This window comes from Acanthochromis polyacanthus, chromosome 17, assembly GCF_021347895.1.
Source record: "Acanthochromis polyacanthus isolate Apoly-LR-REF ecotype Palm Island chromosome 17, KAUST_Apoly_ChrSc, whole genome shotgun sequence".
NCBI lineage: Eukaryota > Metazoa > Chordata > Actinopteri > Pomacentridae > Acanthochromis > Acanthochromis polyacanthus.
The window spans coordinates 11,606,156-11,623,916 of record NC_067129.1 but is presented as its reverse complement, the minus strand read 5'-3'; the positions used below and the strand labels follow the sequence as shown (position 1 = coordinate 11,623,916).

The window sequence follows — 17,761 nt, the reverse complement described above, 5'->3', positions numbered from 1 at the left end:
ATTCTACAGGCAGTATCAGGCCAATCTTGAACAGCTTGTAGGAAGTAAACATAACATGAACCCAAGCAGCGGAATACAGGAGAGAAAGGGAGTAATCTAAACTGCTTTAAACAACCAAAAATGGATCGATTTTCGTGGACCAATTCGCGAACTGAATTAAATGAAACGTATGTGATCGAGCAGCGTGGTGTCAGACTGTATGACGGCGACGAAAAGGTGTGTTTTTGATCGCCAAATGTCTGGCCTGATACAACAGTACGGCAGCTAAAAGTTATCTTAAATAATGTTCTTTGTACATCCCTGTGGCTTTAGGCTGTTAAATGTAATGTAAGGTGACTAGACCTCTTAAAGTGACATGGGATGTTAAGATTGCAAATAATAAATTCAAGTTATTTTCTGTTGTTGTACCAGGCTAAGCTGAATGTCGGAACTGCCTTTTTGACCACCCATCGGTTGATCTGGGGTGATATTAAATATGAGGTAAGAAACCAGTGAGAGCCGCTGCTGTTCACAGGCGTTTTCCATTTTGTATGACGATTTCTGTATGTCCCTTGACATCTGTAGGATTCCTGCCTAGCCTTCCCCCTGTCACAGATCATCTTCATTGAGGAGCAAGCTGGAGGCTTAGGAAAGAGGTAAGCATCACTAAAATATAGTGTGGTTTAAGACAAAGAACTTTTTAACAATGTAGATAAGGCCAACCTGACTTCCCTTGTGTAATGGCAACGATTCCAAATACACTGCCAACAACTGACGGAGTGTCTCTGTTTACAACCAAATCTTTGTTTTTAATTTTTATCTACTTTTCCTTGCTTTTTTTTAGCTGTACATATGTGGAGCCTGCATGCCAACAAGCCATGCATCTTGTGAATACTGTAGAAAAAAGTCGGTCTATTTAAAAAGCTATTAAATTTGAGTAAATTATGTTCTATTCGACAGGCTTCTCTTGTGATTAAGCCATGAAGATTGAGAATCTCACAAATTTTCTTTCTGTATGAAGCAGCAAAAAAGTAGCATTATGTGTTTGAGTCACTTGTTGCATTTCCCGTGATGTGACTATTGCACATGCGCACATCCACATGTCGATGCTAAAATTATATATTGTGCAACCCTAGTTGTCATGAAGAAGATGGTTTAGTTGCCAGTTATGCAAAGTGTGAAAATTTCAATCTTGTGACAACTGGTGACTGTATTTTGAGAGGGGAGTTTAGTTTATAAGTCCTAGGCTGTTAGGTGTGGTCAAAATCTCAGGAAAAAAGCAAAAATGGGGTCCTTGTGGTAAATATTTTTTGTGAAACTTCTATTTCTAAACTTAAGAATGAAATGATGACTACAATGATTTATATTTACAAGAAGAAAATTGTATCCCTCATCTATTACTGTCTGTTATTCCTTAGTGCGAAAATAGTAATTCACCTGCATCCAGCACCTGAAAACAAGGAACCAGGTCCCTACAACAGCAGCAAGTACTCCTACATCAAGCTGTCCTTTAAAGAACACGGCCAGATTGAGGTAGTCCTTTGTACTCTTTTTGAACTAATCTAGATCTTTAGTGCTTCATTCCTGATTACTTGACTGACATGGTGTAATTTGCTTGCAGTTTTACAGGAGGCTAACAGAGGAGATGACTCTGAAAAGGTGGGAGAACACACCAATTTCAAAACCGATCTCCACAGGAACTGGGTCTCAGGTTAGAAACTGAGCAAGCATGCTTCCTCATTCAATTCAAATCTCTTCCTTTCCTCTGTCTTATATGTATGGAGATGTTTATGCTGAGATGGTAGAGGGTTATATTTATTGCTGCAACTAACAATGATTTTAATCCAGTCGATTTTTTTTCCAATTAATCAGACAAAGAAAACAACACATTTTTAAAGAATACTTCATTACATAAATTGAGTAGGCGTAATTACTTACTTTAACCCCTGTCTAAATGCAAAACTTTATTTTTAATAAACGTTTTTTTTAAACAAATGTGGAACGAAAACATAGTGAACTGATAGACCGACAAGAAAGGAAAAAATGCAAATTACAAAGAGAAAACATGCATCTTACAGATACAGAATTATATTACAACTCGATTTTTTCCCCCTTTCTCCAATTGGTATCTAGTTACAAAAAAAATTGCTTCATTTCCTCCAATAACGTTCTCCTTTTTCTGAGGCTTTCCTGAAAGAAAAAGTTAGTCTCTCCATTGTGCATATTTCCTTTGTCATGTGACGCATGTTTTTTGTTTTGTGAAATGCTCCAACACTTTTGAGGACTTCGGTCAAAGTGTTTTCTCCGTGTCGGTCAGGTTTCATTTGTTGAATAGACTTTTCCTTTGAAAATATACCGAACGGTGGAGTTTTTTGTTTTTTTTTAACTTTATTTCAGTCAGCCAGTATTGACAAAGCTGTGGCTCTGCAGGCGAAGTGACGTCTCCGCGGCATGGCGAGTCGCGCATGAATCGCGCGACACAACGAATCGCTAAATTCTTTGCCAGCGCTTTTAATAATCGATTTTAATCAATTTAATCGATTCGTCGTTGCAGCCCTAGTTATATTGTCATCACACCACAGTGTACCGGCCAAACATCCATTCAACAGTTTACATGCTGAATGTAGGAGTTGCTCTGAGTTTAAATTGTGCTCCACAGGATGGCAGTGTTGTCACTTTATTTTGGGGCTTTTTCTGTTAGCTTATTAAGAATTTCTACCTCTGACTGTTTTTTTTAAAGGATTTTAAAAAAAATACAATAGCCATTAAATCAGGTTTGGTATGGCACTGAAGCAAGATTCTGCTTTGTGAAGTCTGTATGGCCTTTAGTGGCAGTGACTATGAGATAAGATAAGATAGACTTTATTGATATCACTAAGGAGAAATGTACTGTTACAGGGCTCTTAGAAACAAAAACAGGAGTGCAAAAGTCACGAAAGTGCAAGAACAAGATAATAAATATTGCACATAATAACAACTACACAGTAGTGTTATCCTATACTAGACTGTATGGTCATGTGTCTTCAAATGAAATGAAGTTCATCCCATTTTTAAAAAAACACAGAAGTAATAGTCACCAAAATTCGCTTACGTGCCATCTCAGTCATTAAACACCACTGGTTTCAACCCCTTGCTGTTTTTCTTTCCTTGTCCTTTGACGCTTGTTGCCAGCTTTAACGTTGCCTCTGTGTTTTACTTTGTGTGTTTTTCTTTCCTTCGTGGTCATCTAGGGAGGAAGGACGCGTGCAGTGGGGATTGTTGGTATTGAGAGGAAGATAGAGGAGAAGAGAAAAGAATTGGACAAAAACATTTCTGAGGTACAGTAAAGCAAAAATTTTGAAACGCTAAGAAATGTGTCAGATTGGGAATTGTGGTGGTTTCAGTCCAGTATGGAGTTGCAGATTCAAACACACAGTAAGGTAAACCCGTGTTTTCTACCGTCACCCTGCAGCCAAACCATTTGGAATAAAACGACTTTCAATAGACTGGAAGTACGGTGTGGTTTGGTTGAGCAAGTTTCTATGAATTCCTCGACCACTTTTTTCTTTCTGCTATGAATTTTGTCACCATCGGAATTTTATTTTTGCAACTCGCATGAAATTAAGCTGACCACAACCACAATTATGTGTTTGTACAACCTCCATTTTCACATTCTGTATGTTTGTCTTAAATATGTGTTAATTTAAATGAGAATGGCATGTTGGCTATATGAAATGTAAGGTACTGAAACGAATGAGAGTTTAGAGTGAGGGAGAATAACATCTGACTGAAAAAGGGTGGGGGGTGCTGTGGAATGATATTTAAATTGTATCCGTAGCCATGAGGTTTTGTGGTTTGCTTAATTGTGAACATTTTTGAGCTCCATTACCCATTTAGCCTCTGTTTTTTTTAGGCCTTCGAGGACCTCAGTCAGCTGATGGTGAAGGTAAACAACGCTTTATACACCTCTTTAAAGTTGTATGTTATCTGTCGACGCTTGTTTAAATATAACTATGAGTATCAATCCTGCGGTAAGCTTATTTACTGCAGTGGGATTTGATGAAGGATTGTCTGACAAACAGGCCAAAGAGATGGTGGAGCTGTCCAGATCTATAGCCAACAAGATCAAAGATAAGCAGGGGGACATAACAGAAGATGAGGTAAGAATGTCACCAGCAGAAGGCAGTCTTGTAAGTCACAATCTCAAATCTCGGTGAATAATTCAGTGAGCTTGTCTCATTGGAGTCCTGATGCAAATATAATGTAAGAAAGAAATGATGGTGCTATGTCATGCTATTTTCACTCTTAAATGCCCCAAATTGAGATTTTGTTTTAACAGTTATATTCTGTTTTGTAGACAGTACGGTTTAAGTCCTACCTTCTGAGCATGGGTATTGCTAACCCCGTTACCAGGGAAACACATGGATCGGGTACACATTATCACCTACAGCTGTCAAAGCAACTGGGAGATATGCTGCAGGCCCCTCTTGAGGTGGGTGGGAGGTTTTTTTGTGTTGTGTATTTTATACTTCAGTGGCTCAGTCTTAAAATAACTGTAACCGTCTTGCTCTCGATCACTTTCTTCTCCCTCAGGAGCGTGGCGGTATGATGGCTCTCACAGAGGTGTACTGTCTCGTCAACCGCGCTAGAGGGATGGAGGTGACGCTCGCATGAGTGCACGCGCAAAACATGCATTCAGCAGTCCATACGTTCACGCTAAACACATGCTTTGTTTCACTTTCAACAGCTGTTATCTCCAGAAGATTTGGTAAACGCCTGTAAAATGTTTGAGTCACTGAAGCTTCCGTTGAGGTGAGCTTGAGTCGTGTTTGACTTTGTATTGTTTAAATGATCACTGTGTGTACTGCATTCATTTGAGTGTAGGACAGGCTGTGTGTTTATTAAAGGAATATAGGGCTGGGTTGGTGCCTCATTCACAGAGGCCAGGCTCTTCCTGCCTGCCTTCCTGTTGTTGGAAGGGCTGTTCAGGCCTCCGCAGCTGTCATTTCCTGTCACTTCCCAGGATTTCAAAAGGAACACTGGCCTGTTTCCCTGTTTGCTCACAAACTGGTTGCTGTTCTTTAGCGATCTCTCTTCATAAACCAGCACCTTGGCATAAAACTGAATCCCTGTGCCTCACACACACATACAAACGTATGCTCCCTATCTTTCATGTGTCTTGTTTTTTTTTTTGTGTAGACTGCGTGTGTTTGACAGTGGTGTGATGGTGGTCCAGCTGCAGTCTCACAGCGAAGAGGAAATGATAGCCTCCGCACTGGACAATGTAAGCTCTACCTGATTACAAACAGCATTTTGGCCATGACATGACCATGCGTCAGACTGATCAAACACTATGCTCCACTGTTCCGTATCTTTGTTCGTGTAGGTGTCGGAGAAAGGTTCCTTGACAGCAGAGGAGTTTGCAAAACTCTTGGGTCTCTCTGTTCTTTTGTCCAAAGAGCGGTAAGTTATCTCATAAGTTTAGATTCATAAAAATGAAACACTGCACTGAAGAGTATTCACCAGTCTTGCCTGTACCATAAAAGGCTCATCATGTCAGTCTGTGTGTTTTCCTACAAAATAACATGGAACAATGAGAAAACTGACATTTTTCTTGCATTTTTCCTTCTCTGTGTTTCTCTACTCCTTCCATATTTCCAGATTGTTGCTGGCTGAGAAGATGGGCCACCTGTGTAGAGATGACTCTGTTGAGGGTTTGAGATTCTACCCGAACCTGTTCTGACCTCTTTGCAGTCATTATTGTTGACATAGAGCTGTTTCTGCTGATAGACGGATGCATTAAAACAATCATCTGACCTCTACATATGCCACAGGGTGTTTTCCTGTTATAGTTTCTACGCTGTAATGTACTTATCCAGTATCAAATTTTGTTTGGTTGGAAGTTTGAATGGTTCTGATGCACTGTCTAAATCTCGAGCTACAAGTTGGCCAGATTCTGTCTTCAAAATTTGTCAGATGGATTAGCCGTCAACCAGAAAATAATTTGACAAATATTGTGCATGAATGAAAAGGAATATCGATGTACTCTGTTAGAGTGATTGTCATGTGTATTTAGTAATAAATGGGTTTGGGTATAACTTTTTACAAGTATTCTGTTAGGAAAAAGAAAAACTCGCCACTGATACCTTTTTCAAAGTATAATGCGCATATAAATATCTAATAAATGTTTGACTAAAACTCTGCTGGCTTAACATGTGAGGAATGCGACAACAAGCCCAAATGTTCAGGTTTCAATCAATCAAAGTGCCCTTCTTGACCTTTCGTCTCCTGTTGGCCTTTCAGTCTTGTCTGTCTAGGTTGATTATTGTCCCTTTGAAGGTTGAAAGACACGGGGAAAATACCTTATTGCAATTTGGGAGAATTTGATTTGCAGTCTAAGTTTTAGTCATGCTTCAGTTCAATTTTCACTGTGTAATAGATTTAAATCCAGCAATAAATGGATTTTCACATGAGATGGCATCAAAAATGTGACCGCTGCACAAGGAGGGCCACATGAATTTGTGAAACACAGTACATATCATATGTCCTAAACTGTAGCCCTTTGCACTTTCCTCATTGCATTCTTTGAAATGATAATTTCAACTTGAAATCGATTAGCTGAAGTCTTCTGTAGAGTAAACTGGTCTGTGAATGTAGCAGCATTGTCTACCTGCATTCAAGACAGGACAAGATAAGATGAAATGGCAGTTGAACCCGTCAATCCAGTTTACAGCATAAATGCAAAGGAACACGTTGCCAAATATTCAGGTAGGTAATCCTTTAAGTGCAGAAAATGCTTTCGAGAATTGAACTGTTTGACTGAACTGAAGCCAAATTGAAAAGTAAGCACCTCAATAACACGTGCAGGAAAGCTTTCAATACAAGAACTGCTTGTAAATTCTATAACTTCACTGTATCTCCTCACAGTTATATCATGTAAAGAGCAACAGTACCTGATCTTACTAGCATCATATCTAAAGATTATACTTGCTTGTAGGCATGTTGCTTCTGTGCTTTTGTCACTGTACAGCTTTTTACACAGGGATTAGAAAAATTCTTTGTTTCCATTCGGCCTCCAGAGGAGCTTCCTGTTTTCTGCTGGCTCTCTCTGGAGGAAAAGTGAAGGTCTGCAGAGCTGATTAGATTACCCTGCCATGTGGTTCACTTATTGACTGTAAATTAGGTCAGTTGGTTCAGGAAATCTAGAGAGCTGAACTGACCATCATAATTACAGATTCCTGCATGACATTGAACTAGCTTTTCTTCACAAAGAATATAATAATACACATCCTGAGGGGTTTGGTGTCATCAAACTTAAGTGATGTCTGCTTCTCATGAGTGAATTATAGAAGAATCAACCAATAAGTTGTTTTATGTGGGATGTATCTGATCACCACTACACTGCATAAACGGTTTATTCTGTCCCCCTGCCGCTTTGTGTGGAGCAATTAAAATCCAAAGCTCCATTATTCCAAATCTGCCCCATGAATACATCTTTTAATATGAAACCTTTTCACTACAACTTCTATTGAAAACTGATTTATGTGCGACAGAGAAGATTGAATTACATATGGCTCACATATTTTACTATTCAGTCACTTTCCTCAGGCACCTGCTGAAGTGTTTTGAGGATCCAGGTGCCTGAAGTTAAAACTGATAACAATCTGAGTGATTCACTTCACACAATGCAGCACTTAAACCGCCAGAACAGGAGGAGGATCTTTTATTGGAGCTATAGTCTCTCTATAATGCCTTTTTAAATAGCAAAATAATGGGAGTCTTAAGTTTGTGAAAGGTACAAAACTGTCAGAACCACTGAGTGTCTTGTTATTTTGCATGTAGATCCCCATAGGCAGGAATGTGAAGGACAGCTTGTAAGAAAAGACAAATAACGTAACGGTTTGGCATGATTTAAAAGGAGAGATTCGTTATTAAGCTTTAGAAGTGCTGTAGCCTGCATCCACATTATGAGAGGAGGAAAGAAAAAAAGTTGCCCATAACATTCATCCCGCCCTGTTGTTGACGGTCAATGACTGAGCTCCTCAGAGCAGCTGGATCTGCACCGCTGGCTGACACTGAGCTCTATGAGACAGAAGACATGTGTTACGGGCTCATGGAGAGACACTTACTGCGGGCTTTGTGTTGGGAAAAGTGGCGAGGAATAATACTCCACTGAGTCAACAAGACATGTGAGTAAAACTGCTTTATTTTACAGCGACTTTATATAAAATAATACAGGCTGCGACCTTTATAAGTTCGGTTGGAGCTGCAGTGCTAACCACATATGCTAGCTTTAGCTAAAAAACAAACAAACATACTATTTAATACTTTGGCACACTTAGAGTAGGGTTTATAATAATAGAAATGATTTACTGAGTAAAATGTGTTATAGTTATCCTTCATATAATTGAGCAAATGGTAGTTGTTAAAAAAAAGAATATTAAAGGTTTATTATTGTCCTTTTTGACCATCACTCAGTGTTGAATTAATGAAAAGTGCTTACTGGGAAGTGAAAAACAAAAAAATAGTTTCACTAACTTTTGTATTAGTTTATTTATTTTGCACTAATAACCCTATGTGGCAAGTGCAAAGCAGCTTTCAGTAGTCTAAACAGGAGTGATTTGTTGATTGAATAATTGATTGAGAAGAAAGACATGGAAAAAAGTCATTGCAGACAACTAGACAAGTATTCAGCACTCATAAATTTGATATATATTACACAAATACATGCCTTTCTTAAAAACTTGCTTTTATCAGAGTACCTTTCTCAGTTTTACTCCAGTTTTTATCTCCTTTCAGCTGTCTTTGCAAAATTAATTGTATTTATTCTTGTAATGTCTTTGCCTTTTCCAACACGGTATTGGTTTTAATACACCAACTTGCTTTTTCATTTTCCTTTTAAAACCTGATGATTGTAGAAGTTATCTGTTTTTTGTACGTTGAAACTTGGATGTTGAAAAGCGTTCAATGAATACAAAGTTTGTTGTGAATATTACTATTATTATAACTGTTTGTCATGAACAAAGCCCCCCCAGAGGACTTCTGTGATGACGGCAGCTCCCCTTGCCCATTGTGAAGATGAAAGGAAGAGGAAGACGCCACTGTGAATCCAGAAAACTCAAGTCCACTGTTTCATACTCAAGCCTTCCTGTTTGTCATACATCCAAAAGAGTGAACTGCTTCTTCCAAGCAGTCTCCCATCTGGTGGCACCTACACACACTGCACTCAACTCGTGTGGGCTCTTACTTTTCTCTTTTATTTTGTGTTTTGCATCTAAAAGGTCAGGGATGGTGAAATAGGACGGTCATGCGGTGTAGGAGGAAAAAGAGGCACAGACATCGGAATGCCACAGGCTGCCTCACTGCTGCCCTTCTTTCTGGTGATCATGGGATATGGTGAGCGTCACCAAGACTATCATGTTGTCTGAATGTTTGAAAATGTCAGATTTTTATTGCATCAGGGCGGGGGAGCAAACATGTCAGCTTTATCATTATTTAAACTGGAGAGGAAAGCTGAAGGAAACAGTAGACAAGTGAACGGGGGGTAATGGAGGGTCAGCCTCTTCCTCTTCTCGTACCCTCTTAGCTTTGTGAGGATGTGAGGCTTGAAAAACAGGATTTAAACACCACACAACACAATAGCTCTACACAATAACATGCTACTACTTCTTTTTCCCAGAGTACTATGCAGATACTAACATACTTAGAGAGTTAACTACTGATTGCTTAACTTATTGTGTGCATGATGTGTATCTTTCTGATGCATATCAACTGTTAATGAGGATCCACTGTGTCTGTGCTAAGAACTGGGCTTATCATTCATCTGTCCTGACTAAATTCCGTCATTTGTGGTTGTGTGGTTATTGAATGTGATGCTGGATATTGAAATCATATGAGTCGACTTATAAATAATTTATTGTTACACACGTGACTTTTTTTTTGCATCATGAATCATGATGCACAATTATGTTGTCCAAACTGACACTACATAGCAATTAAGTCACATTTCCCATTCACATTTTGTGAAGATGTCAACTGAAACTGACAGCCCCCATTTGACTTCCACTTTTCACGGAGTCCAGCCATTATTAGATATTCATGCTTTGGCAGTCCATTCTTTGGAACGGTATGCTGCTTGTTTGTGTATCTTTCAACTGAACAGTCATCATGGGGTTGTAAAGGCTCACAGAGTCTAAGAATCTGACAAATTCCTGGGTAGTTTTTCTGTGGGTCAGACAAGGAAGAATCTGGGGTGCCAATGAAGTCACATTGTGATGGATAGCCTCCTGAAACAGTATTCATTTTTGACAGTTTGGTCAATATTTGGGCAATGCTTCTGTCACTGAAATAGGAAATGCTCTTTTAAGATGCATTTTACGTTTAATTTTTTGCACAAATTGCTTTTTTAAAATGTTGTATACAGTATTTTTAATTTTTTCCCCTTCTGGTTATTGTCAGTGAAAGATGTGGCTTTGGTGTTCACTCCAAATAGTGACAAGTTACACACGTGGACAAAATTGTTGGTACCCCTCAGTTAAAGAAGGAAAAACCCACAATTCTCACTGAAATCACTTGAAACTCACAAAAGTAACAATAAATAAAAATTTATTGAAAATTAAATAATCAAAATCAGCCATCACTTTTGAATTGTTGATTAACATAATTATTTAAAAAAACAAACTAATGAAATAGGGCTGGACAAAAATGATGGTACCCATAACTTAATATTTTGTTGCACAACCTTTTGAGGCAATCACTGCAATTAAACGATTTCTGTATTTGTCAATGAGCGTTCTGCAGCTGTCAACAGGTATTTTGGCCCACTCCTCATGAGCAAACAGCTCCAGTTGTCTCAGGTTTGATGGGTGTCTTCTCCAAATGGCATGTTTCAGCTCCTTCCACATATGTTCAATGGGATTCAGATCTGGGCTCATAGAAGGCCACTTTAGAATAGTCCAACGCTTTTCTCTCAGCCATTCTTGGGTGTTTTTGGCTGTGTGTTTTGGATCGTTGTCCTGTTGGAAGACCCATGACCTGCGACTGAGACCAAGCTTTCTGACACTAGGCAGCACATTTCTCTCCAGAATGCCTTGATAGTCTTCAGATTTCATCGTACCTTGCACACTTTCAAGACACCCTGTGCCAGATGCAGCAAAGCAGCCCCAAAACATTACTGAGCCTCCTCCATGTTTCACCGTAGGGACAGTGTTCTTTTCTTCGTATGCTTGGTTTTTGAGTCTATGAACATAGAGTTGATGTGCCTTACCAAAAAGCTCCAGTTTGGTCTCATCTGTCCAAAGGACATTCTCCCAGAAGCTTTGTGGCTTGTCAACATGCATTTTTGCAAATTCCAGTCTGGCTTTTTTATGAGTTTTTTTCAGCAGTGATGTCCTCCTTGGTCGTCTCCCATGAAGTCCACTTTGGCTCAAACAACGACGAATGGTGCGATCTGACACTGATGTACCTTGGCCTTGGAGTTCACCTTTAATTTCTTTGGAGGTTGCTCTGGGCTCTTTGGATACAATTCCAACGATCCGTCTCTTCAATTTGTCATCAATTTTCCTCTTGCGGCCACGTCCAGGGAGGTTGGCTACTGTCCCGTGGGTCTTGAACTTCTGAATAATATGAGCCACTGTTGTCACAGGAACTTCAAGCTGTTTAGAGATGGTCTTATAGCCTTTACCTTTAAGATGTTTGTCTATAATTTTTTTTCGGATGTCCTGGGACAATTCTCTCCTTCGCTTTCTGTTGTCCATGTTCAGTGTGGTACACACCTTTTCACCAAACAGCAGGGTGACTACTTGTCTCCCTTTAAATAGGCAGACTGACTGATTATGAGTTTGGAAACACCTGTGATGTCAATTAAATGACACACCTGAGTTAATCATGTCACTCTGGTCAAATAGTTTTCAATCTTTTATAGAGGTACCATCATTTTTGTCCAGGCCTATTTCATTAGTTTGTTTTTTTAAATAATTATGTTAATCAACAATTCAAAAGTAATGGCTGTTTTTGATTATTTAATTTTCAATAAATTTTTATTTATTGTTACTTTTGTGAGTTTCAAGTGATTTCAGTGAGAATTGTGGGTTTTTCCTTCTTTAACTGAGGGGTACCAACAATTTTGTCCACGTGTGTAGATCTGTTTGGTGGAGTATTTGCATGTAGGGAGATGAGAGGTTAGTAAAGAAAGACTAGAATGGTTGCTCTACATTTTTAGTGTAGTAGGTTTCTGCCTGGAAGTTGCTGTTGATTCTTGTAGCGAAGAAAATGATAACACGCAGATAGCAGAAGGGAAAGACACAGCTACCTGAAATGAGCAACCAATGGCTTATCATCATCCTACATCTGGTATTATTCAGATGGCTTTTCCGATAATTATCGACACCTAGACAGATTGCAGGACAGGTCAGTGCAAGAAAATGTCATATCATTAAATTACAACAGTACATGGAACCAGAAACACACCTCAAAGGCCGAGGAACAGACAGGTCGCAAAGTCACAACACAAAAACTGAAAATACACCATATCAGTGAGACTGCATTTTACCCAAAGTACATGTTTTTGTGTAACATGCATGAATATTGTGCCAACTTTTCTCTCTCATCCATGCATTCTGTCCAACAGCTCTTGCAGGGCTCAGTATTTGGCCCTCCTTCCATGTTGCTCTTAGCAACGGCAGTGTCTTTGTGGACTTCAGTGTAAAATCCAACAACGGCACCATCCGCAACATGAGCCTCTCTCTGGTCAACATGGAAACCAACACCACCCTTCTGACCAGGACTCTCCCCAGCAACCAACTGGCCGGTAGGGTGGAGTTCGATTGTTCCTGCTTCCTGTACGCGGGAACTTTCCGGTTCCTGCTGAGGCAGACCAGCATCATCGCTGTTTCTCGTGCTAATGGAACCGGCAGTAGCAGCACAGAAAGCACTGCCTGGTGGTGGAGTTCAGAACTACAGGTGCAGTGGCCAACCTTTCACATTGCTGTGGAGAGAGCTGGAAACCACTCGGGATCTTTTCAGGCAAGACAAGCAAGATCTCAGCCTTTACATGTAATGTTGGTTTATTGCACTGCAAGTCAATGATCAGAATGATTATCTTCTGTTGCTTCTCTCCAGGTTTGGATATCCACTAATGACTACTTTCAGCCTTGCTCCAATGGCATTGACTCTGCGCTTTTTCTAGAAGTCAGCTACATGGAGTACAACCAGATAGGGCGAAATAGCATCGACAAGGTCAGAGCCCGAACGCGACACCCAATCAAACCTCTCCGTTCCCAGAGTGTCGAGCTGTCCTGTGCCTTCCCATTCACAGAAAAAGACTTCATAAAAGTGGCTTTAAGGTCCCCTCACACATCACAGGAAGTGAAGAGCTCAGGACCTCTCTACCTGTCCCGTATATTCACCTATAAGCTGCTGGTGGAAAATGCCAATGCCTACAAGAGCGGATGTGAAGGGACTATGACTGTTAAAATGATAACCCCGCCGTGTGCTAGCATCAATGGGAAAGTGTTGCTGTATAATGAGGCCAGTGTTGGAAGAGGCGTTGCTGTTTCCTCTGCAATGATGGGGTTTGGATCAGAGGAACCTTCTTCTCCTCCACTGGCTTATAATTGGCTGACTCAGGGAGAGAACGAGACAGAATTCAACTGCTCCCTGTTTTACCCAGGAAGGAACAAGTACTGCTTTCGCTTTGTTTTCAACTTCAGTCGCTCCCCTAGTCCAGCGCAGACTTGTCTGCTGGTTTACAGAAGTGCAGGTGAGATTTAATAGGTAGTAACGTTCATATTTGGCAGCTGCTAAGAATACATTAACAATGCACTTCTGCTTGTCAGTCAGTAGAGGATGGATCAAAGGTGCAGTGATTTGAGTTTTGAGTGGAGTGAATGCAGCACTTTATCCAAAGTAGTTTAAATCAATCCACTGGACTTTGATTGATTTAAACTACTTTGGATAACCATGCCCTGGATGAATGAGAACCTGCACAGACAATCCAGCACTTTAGTTTATTCATGCAGATTTTCCAAGATAATTTTCTAAAATTCTAATGGCAAACACAACTCTAGTTGAAGAATTTCACAATAAAAAATTATGTTTTTTTTTTAAAATTCTGTTTCATTTTGCTTAATTTGTAGTTTGCAGTTATGACTATCTATTGATTATTGATTTATTTAAAAAAAAAACATTCTGTAATGTGTGGACAGTTACAATAAATTGATATTTCAAGCTATTTTAGTTAATTTACACCATAGTTATAGTAAACCAAGTTACCTATTGTAGTGCGTTCTCTGAGGTGCAGCCTGGAAAAGTGGAACAGCTATATAATGTTTATAACTCTATGTATAAATTTATTTCAGTTATATTGATGTTGCATTGTAACACATAAGACTCAAACTTTAACAGGGGAAAACAAAGACCACATCTATAATTATGAGGGCATTTGAGGACTAAATAGTAATTTCTTTCCTTGCCTTTTGACAACGAAGTTGAGATGTCTTAACAAGATAACATCACACATTATCTATATTTGTCAGATAGTTACTGCACTAAAATCTTGTATGTTCTGAAACCATGGAACTGAACAGTATCGTATAAAACAATGAAATTAGTCTCAACATACAGATACAGGACTGAGTCATTCTCATTCTCAATAGAGAAAGATGCTTGAATTTGTGTCCATGTCTTCTCTATTCTAAAGATTTAATCTAGTCTAAGTCATACGTTAAGGTTTGAGCATTTTCAGCTCTGTATAGTAGTAATTTGTTATGCAGCCACTTGCATTTTATTGCCTCAAAGTGGCCCCAGCATTGCATGAAACCGGCATAGTAAAAACCTTAATCTGTCTTGATAATATGGATGAGCATTGTGGGGCTGTTGGCATGCAATAATTGGGAAACTTAGGAAAACAGCAACACAGAATCATAGACTGTAAACAACAAATTAGTCTGCAATCTAACATTTGGTCTGTAATCTGCAGAGTCATGGGGGCCCTGGCAACCGTGGAGTGTGTGCAGTGTGAGCTGTGGAGAGGGGGTGAGGGAACGAGTGCGCGAGTGTTTGCTGCCCTCTGGTGTGCGAGGGCTGCAGTGCACCGGCATGGTGAAGGAACAGTCCCTCTGCTCACTGGAGAACTGTGTTGGTTAGTTCAGTATACTTCATCCATACTATTAATTTTTGCATCCAACTTTCAGACATCTGTGCGCTTGCTGACTAATTGTCTCTTTTCACTCCCCAGTGTCGCCCTCTCCTTCTCCATCCCTCCCCCCTGCCACTGTTGGAGTTACACCCCTGGGTGGTAACATGGTCGTTGTGGTCGGCATCTCCCTGTGCCTGGCTGTGATTATGGCAACTGTTGTCGTGACCGTGTGGAGAAAGTTTTGCCAGACTCCCCAGTGCAGCTCTGTCCGCAGAGGCTCCCTGCATTCTCCTGGGGGGCGCAAGCTCTCAGATGAGGCCTCCATCTGTGGACACAGCCTCCAAAGACCCAGCCTCTGTGACGGTCATGGCCCCTCAGGAGGCGTGGGTGTTGCACTCAAAGACAGGCCTTCCCTGGAAAATCAGCCTCTCTCACTGGTGATGCCACTCTCACAGGACCCAGAGAGGCTGTCTCCCACTGGTCAGAAGGTGTTGCCCCCTATATTTGGGTATGTTTGAAATATTTTTTACTTCAGAACATTACTGCCAAACTCATTCTCTTCCCACCCAGTCTTAGACAATAATATATTATTGCCTGTCTAGGTATCGGTTGGCTCAGCAGCAGCTGAAAGAGATGAAGAAGAAGGGATTAAAAGAGGCCACACAGCTGTATCATGTCTCCTCAAGTCCTGTCCATGACACCATGGTTGAGACATCAGCTTCGCCCACCAGCTCTCCTATTAATACACCAAGTGGATTTGCTCATTCTGCCCTCCCTTTAAGCCTGCACGATGATGCTAACCACAGCCATTTTTGTATCGCGACGCCTATTTCTGAGCTGCCGATACTAAATTCTAGGGTCACGCCAGATAGACTGAGTCCAAGAGTGGAACTAATCTTAGGTCCACCTGTCTCCGCTCATGCGACTGGGGGTAGTTCAAAATGGCGTGACCGCACTGCTGACTGGGTGGAAATGGTAGAGAGGAGTGGGTTAGTGGGCCCCAGAGGAGAAGAGGCAGCAAGCGGAAACTCTTTTCACAAGAATCCAAATTTCCGGCGGACTTCCAGTTTTAATGACACCAAATTCCAGCCGCCATCCTCTGCACAGTCCAGGCAGTTCAGAGAAAGGAGCATGACCCAGGTCACCAATCCTTTTTTATTTCTTATCTTTATTTAGTTGTGTTTGAGATATGTAATGTGGATCATACTAATGCATTCTTTGGTCAACACGAACTATTTTTCAGGTGGGATCTCGGACTCTTCCTGAAGGAAGTTGCTGGACTAAAGGAGGATGGGAGAGACAACCGTACCGCTCTTACCCTATTCCAGAACATGGAGCCTCGGAGTGGAATAAATCCAGACCCCAGAGGAATGACCAGAGGAAGGCCTGGATAGAGACAGCAGCTCCCACTCACAGTAATGAAGTCAAACACACAGGGACCAACACAAATAGCAATTCAGCATCTGAGAAACATACCAAAGCAGACTTCAATGGCACTATGGAAAGGCAAAAGAGTGGGGAGCCAGGCTCAGGGATCGGGGGTCCAGCCACAGGGCCTGCCAATTCTCCTGGTATGAATCAGCTGAGCATAGAGCGAGCAGAGCAGAACTGGAACCGCCGTGGCCCCTCACCTATCCAGAGGAACATCCTGGCTCGGAAATTAAAGGAGGCTCAGTCCTGCTCTGGGGTTAAGGGCCGACAGCGCAGCTCCACGTTCAGCGTGTCGACGTCGGAGCAGAGAAAAAATCGCTGCCGCTCTCTGCCAATGTCAGGAGACCACAGCAGCAGCGGTGGCTCTTCGTACAGGCTCAGCGAGGCAGAGCAGAGGATGCTGGACCTGGATCTGTCCTCAGCATGTGTGCAGGAGGAGGAGTAGGTCAGACAAGTTTGTAGCACTACACTTGAGCAGACTTTGCATTGATTCTTTTCCCCAGCCTCTAAACTAAACCCTCCCTGTCCATCTGTGTACCCACGTATCAGTAAGTTTTGTATTGTTTTGTAGTGTTAAAGATTTATCTATGAGAAGAGGAGAAGAATGTGTGTTGAAGTTTGTTTTTTTCCATAAAGTTTGTTTGGTTGCATTTTTAACTGTATTTTTTTTACATTACAATTTTATCATTGTACGGTAAATCTGTTATGTCTACTTCATAGAATCCCCATGTTAAGAATCAATGTTTTCAGAACATTTTGGCATAATAATTTACTTGTAATATGTTTTTTTATCTGCATCTGTGTGCACTGGTAAACACAGGAAGATTTTTTTCTTATTCTTTACTGCCAACTCTGATTTTTTTTTTTATAATGTTGTCAAGTCCCACTGTTTAGGACTATGCTGTGGTAAGAACTACTCAATCTATGACGTGGTTTACTCTTTAGAGACATTTTTGAATGTGTGATCTAAGCAGTATCAGGTGTTTTCTGAAACCTGCACAAGTTACAGCAACAGAGTTAAATTTTAACTATGTTTGAGGACAATCAAATATGAACACCAGCGAGGCATTGGAGCAGAAATGCTGTTTGTTTTAATGCTGAAACAATATACATTTTATAGACAGAAAGGCTCACGGCAAAATAGAAAATACTGTGCATTTGATAATTTCAAAAAAGTAAGCAAAGGGAGAAATTAAAATATGGAGAATTGAAGCATTATGAACAGTCTGTGCTCTT

The 17,761-nt window shown here is 40.6% G+C and overlaps 2 protein-coding genes across 3 annotated transcripts; both read left to right on the top strand.

Annotated features, from left to right (window-relative positions):
• Positions 1 to 22: 22 nt before the first annotated feature.
• vps36 (vacuolar protein sorting 36 homolog) lies at positions 23 to 6,056 on the top strand. Its single transcript, XM_022209471.2, has 14 exons — positions 23 to 216; positions 412 to 480; positions 565 to 635; positions 1,398 to 1,512; positions 1,601 to 1,690; positions 3,210 to 3,296; positions 3,872 to 3,904; positions 4,041 to 4,118; positions 4,316 to 4,450; positions 4,552 to 4,617; positions 4,706 to 4,770; positions 5,158 to 5,242; positions 5,345 to 5,421; positions 5,620 to 6,056. The coding sequence occupies exons 1-14, from the start codon at positions 121 to 123 to the stop codon at positions 5,699 to 5,701; spliced, it is 1,149 nt and encodes a 382-aa protein (XP_022065163.1). The 5' UTR covers positions 23 to 120; the 3' UTR covers positions 5,702 to 6,056.
• Positions 6,057 to 7,815: 1,759 nt separating this feature from the next.
• LOC110961756 (thrombospondin type-1 domain-containing protein 1) lies at positions 7,816 to 17,743 on the top strand. Of its 2 annotated transcripts, XM_022209483.2 has the most exons (8): positions 7,816 to 8,147; positions 9,240 to 9,354; positions 12,587 to 12,981; positions 13,078 to 13,717; positions 14,936 to 15,097; positions 15,194 to 15,602; positions 15,697 to 16,234; positions 16,338 to 17,743. In XM_022209483.2, exons 2-8 carry the CDS (start codon positions 9,303 to 9,305, stop codon positions 16,968 to 16,970), a joined length of 2,829 nt encoding a protein of 942 aa, XP_022065175.2. In that variant the 5' UTR covers positions 7,816 to 8,147; positions 9,240 to 9,302; the 3' UTR covers positions 16,971 to 17,743. The 2 variants fall into 2 exon arrangements, with proteins under 2 accessions (XP_022065175.2, XP_051793669.1); XM_051937709.1 differs by lacking the exon at positions 7,816 to 8,147 and having other exon boundaries at positions 8,851 to 9,354.
• The last annotated feature ends 18 nt before the right edge of the window (positions 17,744 to 17,761 follow it).